A 14,764-nucleotide genomic window follows, 5' to 3' on the forward strand; every position below is an offset into this window, starting at 1 on the left:
GAGGAGAAGAAATCCCCTTCTTCTAGACCCTTCATGAGCACCAGGGCCGCCTGACTTTGGGGTAGAGCCAAACAAACTTTCCCCACTGAGCTTAGCACTGCACATGTTTCTCTTCTAAAAGAACCTTCCCCACAAGTGGAAAGTTAAAGGACTTGAGGCCTGCAGTTTGGTTCCTTTTGTCTCATGAGGTGCTCCCTTAATGAAGTACACCCCCCCGCCCTGCCCCTTCCCTTAGGAGTAGCAGTCACTGAGGGCCAGACTATTGTGGAGCTTGCTGCTCTTCTGGATGTAGCTGCTCAGTGGGGTTGCCACACTCCAGGCTGGTGCTGGGGAATGTGTGCAAGGGATTCAGTGATGTGACCTGTCCTCTAGTCTCCTAGCAGCGGGTACCAGCACCAGCTCTGATGGGGGTGGGAAGGGAGTTACGTAGACTATGAGATTTCCTTGAGATAACCAAGGATTTGTGTTGGCTTTCTCAAATGCTAGCTTGTGTTGGCTTTCTCAGATGCCAACTGTAGTAGTAATATACTGGGCACGTGGACAGACTCAAGATCTTCTGGTTAGCCAGGGTGATATAGGCAATGACGATAGCTGAGGTCATGCAAAAAATTTCTCCTTCCTGAGGGTGGTGTTCCTGTCCCTGCAGATGTTGTAATGGGCTGTGCTGGTTGGCCTCAAGAGGTGATGCTTGCAAAAGAACACCAACTATGGTGGTAGTGGTGGGATTTGTGCTTGCCTTATGTTACCCAAGGTACTCTGGTGTCTCAGGTAATAGGTGGGGCTATGGGCTTCCCAAAGTCCCAGTCTGTTGTGTTATGCTGCCAGGGCGAGTGAAGGGACAAAGCCAGATGGGGGCCGGGTCAGGCAAGTCTGTACTCTGGCTCTTGACATGTAGGCGCAAGCAGTGGCCCCAGTAGGGGTCAGAGGGCAGTTCCGTGGCTGTCGGGATAGTGTTACAGGGTGGATGGAGCACAGCTGCCTCTGATGCACAGAATAATCTGCATGGGGCATCGGGTGTAGCAAATGGCAGTAAGGCCCACTCAGCTCCCACGGACTTGGCAAGAAAGGTCTCACACACAGTGTTCTGCTAGCAGCAGCCATTTGGGTTGCAGGCAGCCAGCAGTTAGAACTCAAAACTGCCCCAGGCTATAAGCCTTCCCAGCCAAGACAGAAACCACAGTTTTCAGGCCATATCCCTCCAGGTCTGCCTGCAAAGCAGGGACACGCAGCTCCTGCACCTGTGGCTATAGCACACTTCTCACTTGCCCCTCTGTTCTGGCCAAGGGGGTCCATCTGCACTCAAGATTATATCACGAGTCTCAGTTGGGAACTTCTCTCAACCTGTGACCTCTGCCTGAATTAGCTGGCAGTCTTCCCTGAGATAGGATCAGGAATGGCTTCCCTCCGGGCCTGCTGGAGTCTGGGAATGGATGCAAAGCATGTCCTGATGCTGCTTCTCCTCATGTTCTCCCCACTGCTCATTAAGTTGGCTCCAGCACTGGGTAGCATTAAGGCATTCTCCCGTGGCCTGGATTGGGTTAAGGCATTTTATACCTGGGTAGGGTTAAGGCAGTTCCCACTGGCCTGACTCCCTAGTGGGAGTATGTGTCATGGAGGAAACCTGTCTCCCACTCAAGCTCTATAGACACAGTTTTCTACCTGCTTCATGGTGTAGGCTGCTGCCCACCACTTCTTTCAAAAGGCCTGTGATTTCTTTCAGTTTTTCTGTTACGTTCCTGTGTTGCTTCTAGGAAAGAAGTTCACAACTTGAATTTCTACATATGATTTTATTTTTCCAAGTGGGAGGGGCATGTTAATCCCTTTAATCTACCATCTTGGAGAAAGAAAAAATGAATTGTTTTCTTAGTAGCTTTTTTAGATAGTTTGTTGTTAGTGTATAGAAATGCTACTGATTTTTAGAGGTTAATCTTGTGTCCTGCAACTTTACTGAATTTGTTTACAACTTTACTGAATACTGTTCTGTTTTTGTTGAAGTCTTTAGGATTTTCTCTATATAGGAACATGTCATCAGCAGAGACAGTTTGACTTCATTGCTTCCTATTTGGATGCCTTTTGTAGATAGTACCTGACTTAGAGAATGTTTTGGCTTACATTTTTTTGACTTTTTGATGGTGCAAAAGCAATACATATTCAGTAGCAACAGTACTTCAAGTACCTATACAACCATTCTGGTTTTCACCTTCAATACAGTATTCAATAAATTACATGAGATATTCAACACTTTATTATAAAATAGATGCTTTTGCTCGTGTGTGGCTTAATGTAAGTGTTCTGAACGTGTTTAAGGTAGGTTAGGCTGAGCTGTGATGTTCAGTAGGTTAAGTACAGTAAATGCATTTTTGACTTACGGTATTTTCAGTTTATGATGGGTTTATTGGGACATAAGCCCATCATAAGTCAAGGAGCATCTCTAGTTCCTTCTCTTGCCTAATTGCTTTGGCTTGGCCATCCAGTACTATGTTGAATAGAAATGGTGAGAGTGGGCATCCTTGTCTCGTTCCTGGTCTTAAGAGGAAAAGCCTTTAACTTTTCACCATTGAGTATGGTGTTAGCTATAGACTTATTATATATGACCTTTATTGTGTTGAGTAATGTTCTTTCTATACCCTATTTGTTGAGCGTTTTTGTCATGAAAGGATATTGTATTTTATCCAATGCTTTTTAAAGTATCTTTGGGATGATCCTTCATTCTTTTTGTCTTTGATTCTTGTAATATGGTGAATCACATTTATTGATGCATGTCTGTTGAATCAGCCTTACATCCCAGGGATAAATCCCACTTGATCATGGTGCATGATCCTTTTACTGAACTATTGAATATGATTTGCTACTATTTTGTTGAGGGATGAGTATTTCTTTGTATCAGCAGGTCCTTGGCATCAGTAGCAGATATATTCTAGTGGTCATCATAGTGGCCAGCACTTACTGTGCGGTTCAGTTACCATGCTAAGTGCTTTATATGAAATATTTTATTGATGTTCTTAACAGACCTCTAAAGGTAGTATCATAATCCTCTTTTTATAGATGAGAAAACAAGCATAAAGTTCAAGAAATTTGCATGACATCACATAATACAACTTTCCCTTATCCTACCAGAAGGGAAGAATGAGAATTAGTGAACCAGTAGTTCAGACTGAGATGACTGAGTTGAGTTAAGGGAATATGAGATTTGTACCTTTCTAAAGTAATCTTATGTGTTAACTTAATTATCTTGGTTGGCTGGCACTAAAACTGAGGCATAAATAGAGTTGTTTTTAATAGCTCTTCTATTTCACCTTGCTCTCAGTGTGTACCTGGGACCTAAGTGCTGGATTCTAGCTTGTAGGGGTAGCTCTGGTCTTTTTCAGTCAAGACCCCTATTCTCTGCCCAAAGGTTGATTAGATTATCTGATGAGAAAAATGCTGAGGGATTAAAGGATAGGTTAATTTCAGAAATGTGTCTTGGTGAAATTGCTCTCTCACTCATCTGGTATGATCTTTTAAAAATGCATGTACAGTTAGGATCATGTGTGGGACAAAGAGATTTTGCCAGAGAGAGAATATATATGCAACTAGCGTCATAACCATAAATTATTTCTGTTTGCCCCTCTTTAACATTTACTATTGAAGTTGAACTTTTGAGGGCTCAATAAAGTAATAAAAAACATTTCTTAGGAGAGAGAGAGGAGTTATCACAATGTATGTATTCAAAATTTCCAATAGCAGAAAACTTTATTGTTTTTGACACCCAGGTTAACTCTAAGCAGTACATATGAAGTGTATTTAGGAGATCATTCAGTTGCTCTAGCAAAGGAAGAAAAATAAAACTATAACTGATGTACACTCACAGAAAGGCAAATACTGCATATTCTCATTCATATGTGGTAGCTAAAAAAGTGGATTTCATGAAGATAGAAAATAGATTGGTGATTACCAGAGGCCAGGAAGGGTAGGGGGAAGGGAGATGAAGACAGGTTGATTAATGGATATAAGTATACACTTAGATAGAAGAAATAAGAACTGGCTGGGCGTGATGACTCACGCCTGTAATCCCAGTACTTTGGGAGGCTGAGGCAGGTGGATCACTTTAGGTCAGGAGTTCGAGACCAGCCTGGCCAACATGGTGAACCCTGTCTCTACTAAAACTACAAAAATTAGCCAGGCATGGTGACACACACCTGTAATCTCAGCTACTCGGGAGGCTGAGGCAGGAGAATCACTTGAGCATGGGAGGTGGAGGTTGCAGTGAGCCAAGATTGCACCACTGCACTCCAGCCTGAGTAACAGAGCGAGACTCCATCCCAAAAAAGAAGAAGAAGAAGTAAGACCTGATGTCTGATAAATCAGTAGGGTGGCTGTAGTTAACATTAATTGATTGTATATTTCAAAATAGCTAAGAAGAGAATAATTGGAATATTCCCAGTATAAACAAAAGATAAAGTTTGAGGATATCAAATTTTTCATTTGATTATATGAATGGGTTAAATTATCACGTGTATCCTGAAAATATGTACATCTAATATGTATCAATAAAAATAAATAGCAAAAGTTTAAAAAAATCTATAACTGGCTTAAACCAGAGAGATTTATTTCTCTGTCAGGTAGAAGCCCAAGCTGATGGGTGGGTCAGAGATATAAACAGCTCTGTTCGACAAGGTCATTCAGATGTTGAGGTTCCTTCTAATCCTGTTTTTCCGGTATTTTCCTAGGATATTACCCTCAGCTATTTATGGTTAAGCAAGATCACCACCACCATATCTGTCTTAAATCTGCAATAAGAGAGGAAGAATGAATGGTGGGCAAGCAGGTTTCTTTCAAAGACATGACCCAGAAGTGGCACACATCACTCCTGCTCACATCCCATTGGTTACACTGTAGTCACATGGCCACAAGTAGCTCATGAATCTGGAAAGGTAGTCTGTGGCTGGGCAGACATGAGTAGATACTGTAAAGATCTATTACTGAAAAGGATGAGGGGGAGAATTAATATTAGGGGATCATTAGCAGTTTTTACTACAGAAGTTTATTTATAATTTTTGTCAGCCTTTCTCGCAGTCAATTAAAAGAGTTGTTAGAGAATAGCCATACCAAAGGACTTTGTAGTATCAGGTCAGTAGCATACTAAAATATAGTAGAATAGATTTCACTAGTGATTTAAATTCATTTTCAGAAACAAAGCACAAAACTGAATGTTCGAGAATTTGATGAGATCCCTTCAAACTGTGTTATAGTTGCTGGATATATGAGCTAATAATTATTTATTTTGTTCTTATATTTTAGGCCTCAACTCCATATAGCATAGATTCAGATTCTTTGGGAATGGAGTGTATTATTTCGGGAAGTGCCTCTCCAACTCTGGCAATCAACACTGTGACTAACAAAGTAATTTCATTTTTTTAAACATTATTGAAATGTCATTGAGTAGTACATTTAATTTGCCTTTGTAGTAATGATAGAATCCTGTATGGTTCAGTTTAAAGATTATATATATTTGTTTACCCTATACATGGTAGCATGAAGGCTAAATTCAGAATGTTTTGAGGTATGCACAAATTAGAACAAAATACCTCTCAGGAGAAATTAGAAGGTGCTTATTGAGAAGTTCTATACTTGTTTAAAAATTCTTGGCTCTCTCAGTTCCCATTGGTAGAATTTGTGAGCCAGCATTTTATTGAATCAATTTGTTTCAAAATCATTAATTACCTCTCCAAATATGCAGTTGAAAAAAAGATTGTCACATTCTGATGAGTTAACAGTCAAGTAAAATAATAATTGGACAGCCTCATAGAGTTCACTGGGATGGTGGTCTACCTATTTTCATGATATTCAAGTCTAAGAATATAGCCAGGAACAGTATATGGTCGTTTGCTACATTTTGATGTTGAGTCACAACTTTGTGATGGGTCATTATATACCTAGTGGGATACAGGTATATATCTGTCTCTTCTTTATAAGACAGTTTCTTAACGTTACATCTCAAAACCTTAAAAAGGTTCTGGGAGGTTCATGAATCCAGTTTTGTTCATCTGTTTTCTTACCTACTAGACCATGAGTACTCCAGAGCCATACATCTCCCATACTTACGCTTAGATTCTCTTTCAGTCTTGTTTTCGTTTTCTCCCTCTAGATTTCACCCTCTTTTTCTCTCTCCCTCTCTCTGACTTTCATTCTCTCACTTCACGCACACACGTAAATGTGAACACATACACATACACCATTGCACTAACATGGCACTCCTAGGATCCTTTTACTTGTAGAAAGATAATGATTAAACAGACGACAGATTATAATCAGAGTGACATAATTCAAATTTCCAGTTCAGAAAGGAAACTGGCAGCCTAGGCATAGAGGAATGATTCTTCCCACGTGGCAATCTGAAATCATTACATCACAGTCACTTAGAGGATTTATGGGGCAGTTGGGGGGTGGAGGGTAGTGGGGGGTGGGTCGTGGTAGTGGTGGTAATCCCAGGATTCCATTGCAGTTCTACCAAATCAGTTATTTGTGTCATGATGAGTAGGGCCCAGAAATACGTACTTTAAAAAATGATCTCTAATGGTGACCAGCTAGATAAGAATTTCTAGTGGAGTAGATGGGTTAGAATCAGAAATACCTAATACTGCTCTGTGCAGTAGTCTAAGTGGTGATGAGGACCTAAACATAGATGATAGTGTGGTTACTAGGAAACAATTAGGAAGTAGTAATGCTGGGACTTCATGACCAAATAATGTGGATGTCAAAGGAACTGAAGGTTTTGGATTTCTGCATCCAGATATGACAGACTACTAGTATTAGATTATCCTTTCTGCCTATCTGTGTAAAATACCAGACAGACATAGCCACACACCCCTCCCCACCACCTCTTTGATTAAAAAAGAAGAAGGAGGTATTGGAAACTAAGCAGCCAGGACTTCAGGGGTCAGGAGCCCAGAGAAGAGGTAAACACATTGAGATAAGCTTTGTACATTTTCCTTTGGTACATTTCCCAATTCTTAGTGCATAGCGTAGGGGCTACACAGGGAGCAGTAGCATAGAGCACTCATTAAACCAGGGAGACAAAAATTGGAGTTTGGAGTTACCGAACAGCCAGGGCTTGCAGAGCTGAGATCCTGAGGAATCTCGGGTGAATTCAACCTTTTCTTTTTTTGAGACAGGATCTCACTCTGTCGCCCAGACTGGAGTGCAATGGTGCGATCTTGACTCACTGCAACCTCCGCCTCCCGGTTTCTAGCAATTCTTTGCCTCAGCCTCCCAAGTAGCTTTACAGGTGCCCACCTCTGCGCCTGGCTAATTTTTGTATTTTCAGTAGAGATGGGGTTTCACCATGTTGGCCACGCTGGTCTCAAAACTCCTGACCTCGGGTAATCTGCCTGCCTTGGCCTCCCAAAGTGCTGGCATTACAGGTGTGAGCCACCGCACCCGGCTGAGTTCAACTTTTTGTAAGCAGTATCCACTTAAGGCATTTGCCAACTCCTAATTGTGTATGCTAGGGCTCAGACACAAAGTAGTTTTTCGCTAGCCAAAATTCAACACTCTCACAGAACAGGAGGGACAAATATTGTAGTTTATGGTCTTCAAAGGAGGAGAGAGCCATGGTAATACACCGTAGGCTTTCAACTTGATATCTGAGAAGAATTTTGTTCTAAGAGTAAATGCAAGCCAAGATAGATAAGCCTCAACAGTTACTAGAGTGGTATGCTAATATTCTTTCTGCCAAAAGAAAACGGAATTCTCTCTGGAGGAAGATAACATCATCCAGAGCTTCTGTAATTTTCCATAAGTGTAAGGCGTAGCATTCAGTCAAAATTTTCAGGTGTGCTAGGAGAGAGAGTTTGAAATAAGTAAACATGCAGTTGGGGGGAGACAGTATAAACATTGATCGCAAAATAACTATAACTGATATGGTCAAGAAAATAGATGAGTTATAGAAAATTTACCAGAGAATTGGAATTTATGTGGAAGAATCAAGAGGAAACTTGATTAAACCTGGCAGATGGGATTAATAGCAGATCAGACACATCAGCGGAGAAATTTAATGAACTGGAAGATAGGTCTATAGAAAACGTGCAGATGTAAGCACAGAGAGAAGAAAAGATGGAAAATTCAGAAAAACTTGAGGTAAATGGGACATGGGGAAAAGGTCAAACAAGGTTGTTTTTAGTGTGCAGGAGGAGAGGAAAAAGGAATAAAGAAGATCATGGTAATATATTTAAGCATGCCTTTCTGTAACTCATAGAACCTGCAGACCAAAGCAAAACAACAAACAACCTCATTTAAAGATATACAATATTTGGGCTGGGTGTGGTGGCTCACCCCTTTAATACCAGCCCTTTGGGAGGCTGAGGCGGGTGGATCACTTGAGGCCAGGTATTGAAGACATGCCTGGCCAACATGGCAAAAACCCATCTCTATTAAAAATATGAAGATACTATACTATATCATGTATAAGAACTTTATTACTGTACGCTCCCATTTTTTTCTGTCTATGATAGAAACCCGCAATACATATTTGTTATTTTCGCTTTAAACAGTCAATTACCATTTCAAGAGATTTAAATCAGAAAAAAAAAAAAAGGCTTAACATTTACCCACATAGTTACCATTTCTGGTATTCTTTATTTCTTTGTGTAGATCTGGATTGCCAGCAGCAACTTACACGTTTATTAGTTTACTTGAAACTGTCCCCAAAGCTCACTAATGTTCTTTACTTTTTTACAGTAAACAACCCATAATGAGGAAAAAGTCACAACTGACCCAGAAATGATAGAGATGATAGAATTAGCTTAGAAAAGGACATTAAAGCAGTTATATCTGTATTTCATGGAGAAGCTAAAAGACACATTGAACAATCTGTGTAGACACGTGGAATATAAACGCAAAGCAAACTCCTAGAGATAAAAATTGCAGTGTCTGAGTTGAAAACTACACTAGATGAGATTAATAACAGACTAAACAGAAGGAAAGATTAGTAAATTTGGAGATATAGCAATAAAAAGCTTTCAAAAATGAAACAACAGAAAGGTACTATTAAAGTTGATGAAAGAGAAATACAATTTGCTAATATCTGGAATGAAAAAAGGAGCTATTACAGAATTTAAAAGATACTGGAAGGATAGATATGAACATCTTACGTAAATAAAGTTGAAATTTTAGATGAAATAGACAAAATCGTAAAAAATGACTTATGAAAACTGGCACAAGAATAAATAGAAAATGTTAATACTTTTGTATATATTAAACCCGTGATTAAAAATATTTGTTTATAGAAGACTTCAGGCCCAGCAAGCTTCAAGGAATTCTTACAATTATGTAATGAAAAAATAACATTGATCTTATATAAACACTTCAAGAGAATTTTTAAAAAGAGGTAACATGTCCCAATTTATATTATGAAACCATCATAGCCTAAGTAGCAAAACCTGAAAAAAACTTTACAGGAAAGGAAATTTTCAGCCAGTCTCATGAGCATAGGTGTTAAAATCTTAAACAAAATGTTGTCTAATTTAATCCAGCAATACATAAAAAAGAACATCACAAACACAGTTGTATTCTAGAAATGCAGGCTAGGTCTAGCACTAGGAAATCTATTGCCGTTGTTCTTCTGTTTGTATTTAGAAGTGCTACATATATACTCCACATTTTATGCAGATTATTACAAAGGCATACTCAGAGGTCATGACTTAATAAAACTCTTAGCTGTAAATAGGTGGAAATTTTTTTCAATGTGATAAAGAATATCTACAAAGCATATAGCAAATGCTATATTAAATGGTGAAATACTGAAAACTTTCTCTTTGAGGTATGGAAGAAGAGAAAGATGTTTGCTGTCAGCACTTTTATTTGACATTGTGTTGGAGGTCCTTGCCAGTTAGAAGTTACAAACAAGAAATAAAAAGCATAAAGTTTTGAAAGACAAAGTTGCCACTGATGATCACAGAAAATTGAACAGAATCTATGGATAAAGCCTTAAAATTAATAAGTGAATTTAGTGAATTCTCTTCAGAAATCTATTTTATTTCTGCCTACTAGCCACAAATAGTTTGAAAATAAAAGGTGAAAGATAACACTTACGTTAGCATTCAGAAACATCGAATACCTTGACTTAAATGAAAGATGAACTCTACACAGAACTCTATAAAAATTACTGAAAGAAAACTACATGAATAAATAGATTATATAATTTTCATGCAGAAGACTATTGTAAAGAAGTCAGTTTTTCCAGAGTTGCTATACAAATTTAATGTGATTCCAGTCCAGATGTTCTTTGTGGGAAGAGAGGCGATAGGTAAAAAATAAGCTGATAGTAAAACAAAAATGAGAATCCAAATGACTAAAGTTAGCTAAAGAAAATATTGAAGGCTGGGTGCAGTGGCTCACGCCTGTAGTCCCAGCACTTTGGGAGGCTGAGGTGTGGGTAGATCATGAGGTCAGGAGTTTGAGACCAGCATGACCAACATAGTGAAACCCTGTCTCTACTAAAAATAACAGAAATTAGCCAGGCGTGGTGGCGCACACCTGTAATCCCAACTACTTGGGAGGCTGAGGCAGGACAATCACTTGAACCCAGGAGACGGAGGTTGCAGTGACCCGAGATTGCACCATTGCACTCCAGCCTAGGTGACAAAGCAAGACTCGTCTCAAAAAAAGAAAAGAAAATATTGAATAAAAGGATAAAACATGGAGGATTTATACTTCCAAATATATAAATGATAAAACAATAAAGCTCTATTGCATGAAAAAAATGAATTTTAAAAAGGAAAGAAGGAAATATAATAAAGATTAAGAGTAGATACTAATGCAGTAGAAAACAAGGCCTTTTAAAAAGGATATACACTATGTGATTCCATTTATACTTAGTTCAAAAATAGGAAAACCAATCAATAGTGATAGAAGTGGTTACCTGGGACAGGAGATACAGGATGGATAATGACTGATGTGCGTGATGACTGGGAGAGTACATGAGCTTCTAGAGTGCTGGTCATACAGTGTATCAGTAGTTCTCAAAGTTTGGTCCCTGGATACCTGGGTAACTGAGACCTTTTAGAGAGTCCATGAGGTCAGAACTCTTATTCATGATAATATGTATTATTTGTTTTTTCCTTTATATTTACTTTTTTTTTGAGATAGAGTCTTGCTCTCTCACCAGGCTGGAGTGCAGTGGCACCATCTTGGCTCACTGCAAATAGGCTAGTTTTCTATTCCAAAAATACCTTTTTTTGTTTGTTTCTAAATTAAAAATTTATAATGCTTATAGACAAATTCAAGCACTGTAAAAATATACACAAATGTAAGTCTTCTGGAATCCTCAGCCCCTTCCAGAAAACCATTAACAACAGTTTGACAGTTCTTCATATCTAATGTATATATTAACATTTTTTTTAAAGTTAGATCATGTATTTATGATTTTATAAATGTGTTGAACATTTGTTTCCAATCTTCAGTATTAAAAATACTGTGATGCCTGTGATTAAAAAAAAAAAAATCTTGTTTTTTTTATATGCTTCTTTTTGATTTCTAAGATTCTGATAGAACAGTAATTTTGCTTAAAGCCTGAGCAAAAATGTATGCATTATAGAAATATTTAATAGAGTAAAAATCTATTATATTCCTCTTTTATTAAATGTTTATGGGCTAATTATACCTGGTAAATTATGCTATAAATTGAATTTCTATACCTCTAAAAGACATGTCCTTTAGTTTGAGTATTGAGAAAATTATTTTATGATGAACATGAACTTAGCCATATGGGGCATGGAATTAGGGTGAGCACAAAAGGCCACTGAGATTTCTTCTTGCCATATGCCTGCTCAGTTGTATTTTTGCAGAATTGCTTAAGAAGTACTCCTTATATTCAGTTGCCATTTTTCTTTTTTCATTTTAGGTAACACTGTATAACACTGATCAGGATGGTAGTGATAGCCCACGCAGTAGCCTTAACAACAGTCTTTCAGACCAGAGTTTGGCATCTGTTAATTTGAACAGTGTTGGAAGTGTGCATAGTTACACACCGGTAAGTCTTCATGAAGTTAACATGTTAATAGTTATTCATTTAGTACTTAAAACTAAACCAAACATAATTGAAATGCAAATTTTAAAATGAAGGTATGTTTTTCTCACTAATAAATTTATTAACTTAGTAAGTAGATAAAACTTACTTAGAGGAGATTGTAACTTGTTAGGGTTTTAATTTGGTACCATATTCGATTTTTAAAAAATGGTTGTACAATGTTAACAGATTTTGGTCTACTTTATTCTGTCTGTTCTGTGTCCAAGAGAAAAGCCATTGGAACAGGAAAAAAATTACACTTTAGTCTAGTAGAGCGATAGTTGGTGATATTCTATACTTCTTAGAAAAAGAGCTTAGAAGATGTGTGTGTCAACATGGTTTCCAGCTGTAGATCTGAGAAGGGAATTCTGTAAACCCCAGAGGTTAGGGTGGCCTGGTACTCAATTTTTAACTACTCATGTATTTTCAGTTTGGATCCAGGGGGCAAAAAGCCATGCTATAAAGGGACCTGTGTATGAGTACTCTTGCTTCTATACTAATTTGTTACCTATTACAAGAACATGACTCTTAGGGTATCTGTTATTCTTTTCAAACTACCTGGCAACTGTCTTCCTCAGTGAGCAGATGATAGAGCCCAAGAGCTACACACCACATTGTTTGTCCGTGTAAACTTGATCTTACCAGATCACTCCCTGTTGTTCTAGGATGAGTAAATAGGAAAAAACTTACACAGGACAAAGATATAAAGGGAGAGACCCGAAAGAAAATAACACAAGGGAAAGAAAAACATAGCAGAATTAAAATTCACATTGAATGTAGGAAAAAAGAAAGTTGCCTCTGCAAAATTATTATTGCCCAGTGGAAAAAAGTATTATCCCACAATGGAGAAGAAAGAAAATGGAATAAAAATTATGTAAAAGAAGACAATAAATGTGGAGAACTGAGAATTGTAGTTGTCCCTGCAGAAGAAAAAGTTGTTACAGAAGCGATTTTCAGAAGAAATAGAGATTTAAAGGGATACTGAGTTCTAGAAGAAATTAATGGGGGAAAAACCTATACAGTCAGCCCTCCATATTTGTAGGTTCCACATCCACAGATTTAACCAAACTTTGGATTTGAAAATATTTGAACCACAAAATACAATTAAAAACAAAAAAAAAGTACAGCAATAAAAAATATATGCTGGAATGAGTTGGCTCATACCTGTAATCCCAGTACTTTGGGAGGCTGAGGCAAGAGGATTGCTTGAGACCAGGAGTTTGATATCAGCCTGGCCAACATAGTGAGACCCTGTCTTTAAAAAGCGAAATAGCCAGACACTGTGGCATGCACCTTAGGAGGCTGAGAAGGGAGGATCACTTGAACCCAGGAGTAATCATGTCACTCCGCTCCGGCCTGGGCGATAGAATGAGACTGTATTTCTTTCTTTCTTTCTTTTTTTTTTTTTTAAAGGAAAAAAATGTAGTTTAATAACTTTGCATTGTATTAGGTATTAATCATCTAGAGATGATTTAAAGTATATGGGAGGGTAGGTTGTATGCAAATATTATAGCATTTTGTATAAGGGACTTGAGCATGTGCAGATTTTGTATTCTAGTGGGTTGGGGTTCCTGTACCCAATCCCTCGCAGATACTAAAGGACTGCTGTATCTAGATACATTATGGCAAATTTTAAAATTTCATAAGTGGTTACCCATATAAATACTCTGACAGAATAAGTAAGTTACATATAAAGAAACACGAATCAGACCTCCGCCTCTCTTTTTCTCTCTCTTTTTAGACACAGGGTCTTGCTAAGTGGGGCAAACTGGTCTCGAACTCCTGGCTTAAGCAATCCTGCTGCCCTGTTGGCTTCCCAAAGTGCTAGGATTTCAGGCATGAGCCATGCCTGGCCACAGACTTCTCTTTGATACTACTAAATGCCAGAAGATAATGGAGCATTGTATGCAGAGTTTTGAGAGAATGAGTTTGGAATAACAAATATTATGCCCAAATTTTAATTCATGTGTGAAGGCAAGAGAAAGACTTTCTTTGATATGCAGAGATTAGAAGGTATCCTGCCCTGTTTTCATGTATCTTTCCTGAAAAAAATTATTTACCCGTGATCAAGATTAATTAAATAATAATGACAAAGTCAAGTTATAAAACAATAGTTGGAACATTGAAGCAAACTCAGCAAAGATATAATGATTTTAAGTTGCTTTTTGAAGTAATATAAGTGTAAAAAATCTTGACCAAAAGAACGCAAAGAACACTGTCCAGTATCACAAAGCATTATAAAAGGACAAATTTAAAAAGCATGTATAGAACTAGATGACAGAAGTAAGAACTAACATGTTCGTTGTGCCAATAAATGTAACAGGGTTAAACTGCCCTGTTTAAAGCGAGACTTTGTAGACTACTTTGCCTTTTTTGTTGTTTTTGAGATGGAGTCTCGCTCTGTTGGCCAGGCTAGAGTGCAATGGCGCGATTTCAGCTCACAACAACCTCTGCCTCCCAGGTTCAGGCGATTCTCTTGCCTCAGCCTCTCAAGTTGCTGGGATTACAGGCGTGAGCCACCACACCTAGCTACTTTTTGTGTTTTTAGTTGAGACAGGGTTTCACCATGTTGGCCAGGCTGATCTCGAACTTCTGACTTCAGGTGATCTGCCCGCCTTGGCCTCTTAAAGTGCTGGAATTATAGGCGTTGAGCCACCATGCCCGTCCTTGCTGTTTTCTTTCAACAATAAGGTGTCAAATGGTCGAGCAGTCCCTAAG

The 14,764-nt window shown here is 38.3% G+C and overlaps 1 protein-coding gene across 4 annotated transcripts in view; it reads left to right on the forward strand.

Moving 5' to 3' along the window:
- Nucleotides 1-14,764, forward strand: part of FOXJ3 (forkhead box J3) — a 150,072-nt gene that overhangs the window by 116,256 nt on the left and 19,052 nt on the right. For 3 of the 4 annotated variants that reach the window (XM_007979185.3, XM_007979186.3, XM_007979187.3), the window contains exons 6-7: nt 5,281-5,382; nt 11,882-12,010. In XM_007979185.3, the coding sequence (XP_007977376.1) occupies nt 5,281-5,382; nt 11,882-12,010 (231 nt within the window). The remainder of the gene's footprint in view (nt 1-5,280; nt 5,383-11,881; nt 12,011-14,764) is intronic. The other variant, XM_007979190.3, reaches the window with a different exon arrangement.

This window comes from Chlorocebus sabaeus, chromosome 20, assembly GCF_047675955.1.
Source record: "Chlorocebus sabaeus isolate Y175 chromosome 20, mChlSab1.0.hap1, whole genome shotgun sequence".
Classification (NCBI taxonomy): Eukaryota; Metazoa; Chordata; class Mammalia; order Primates; family Cercopithecidae; genus Chlorocebus; species Chlorocebus sabaeus.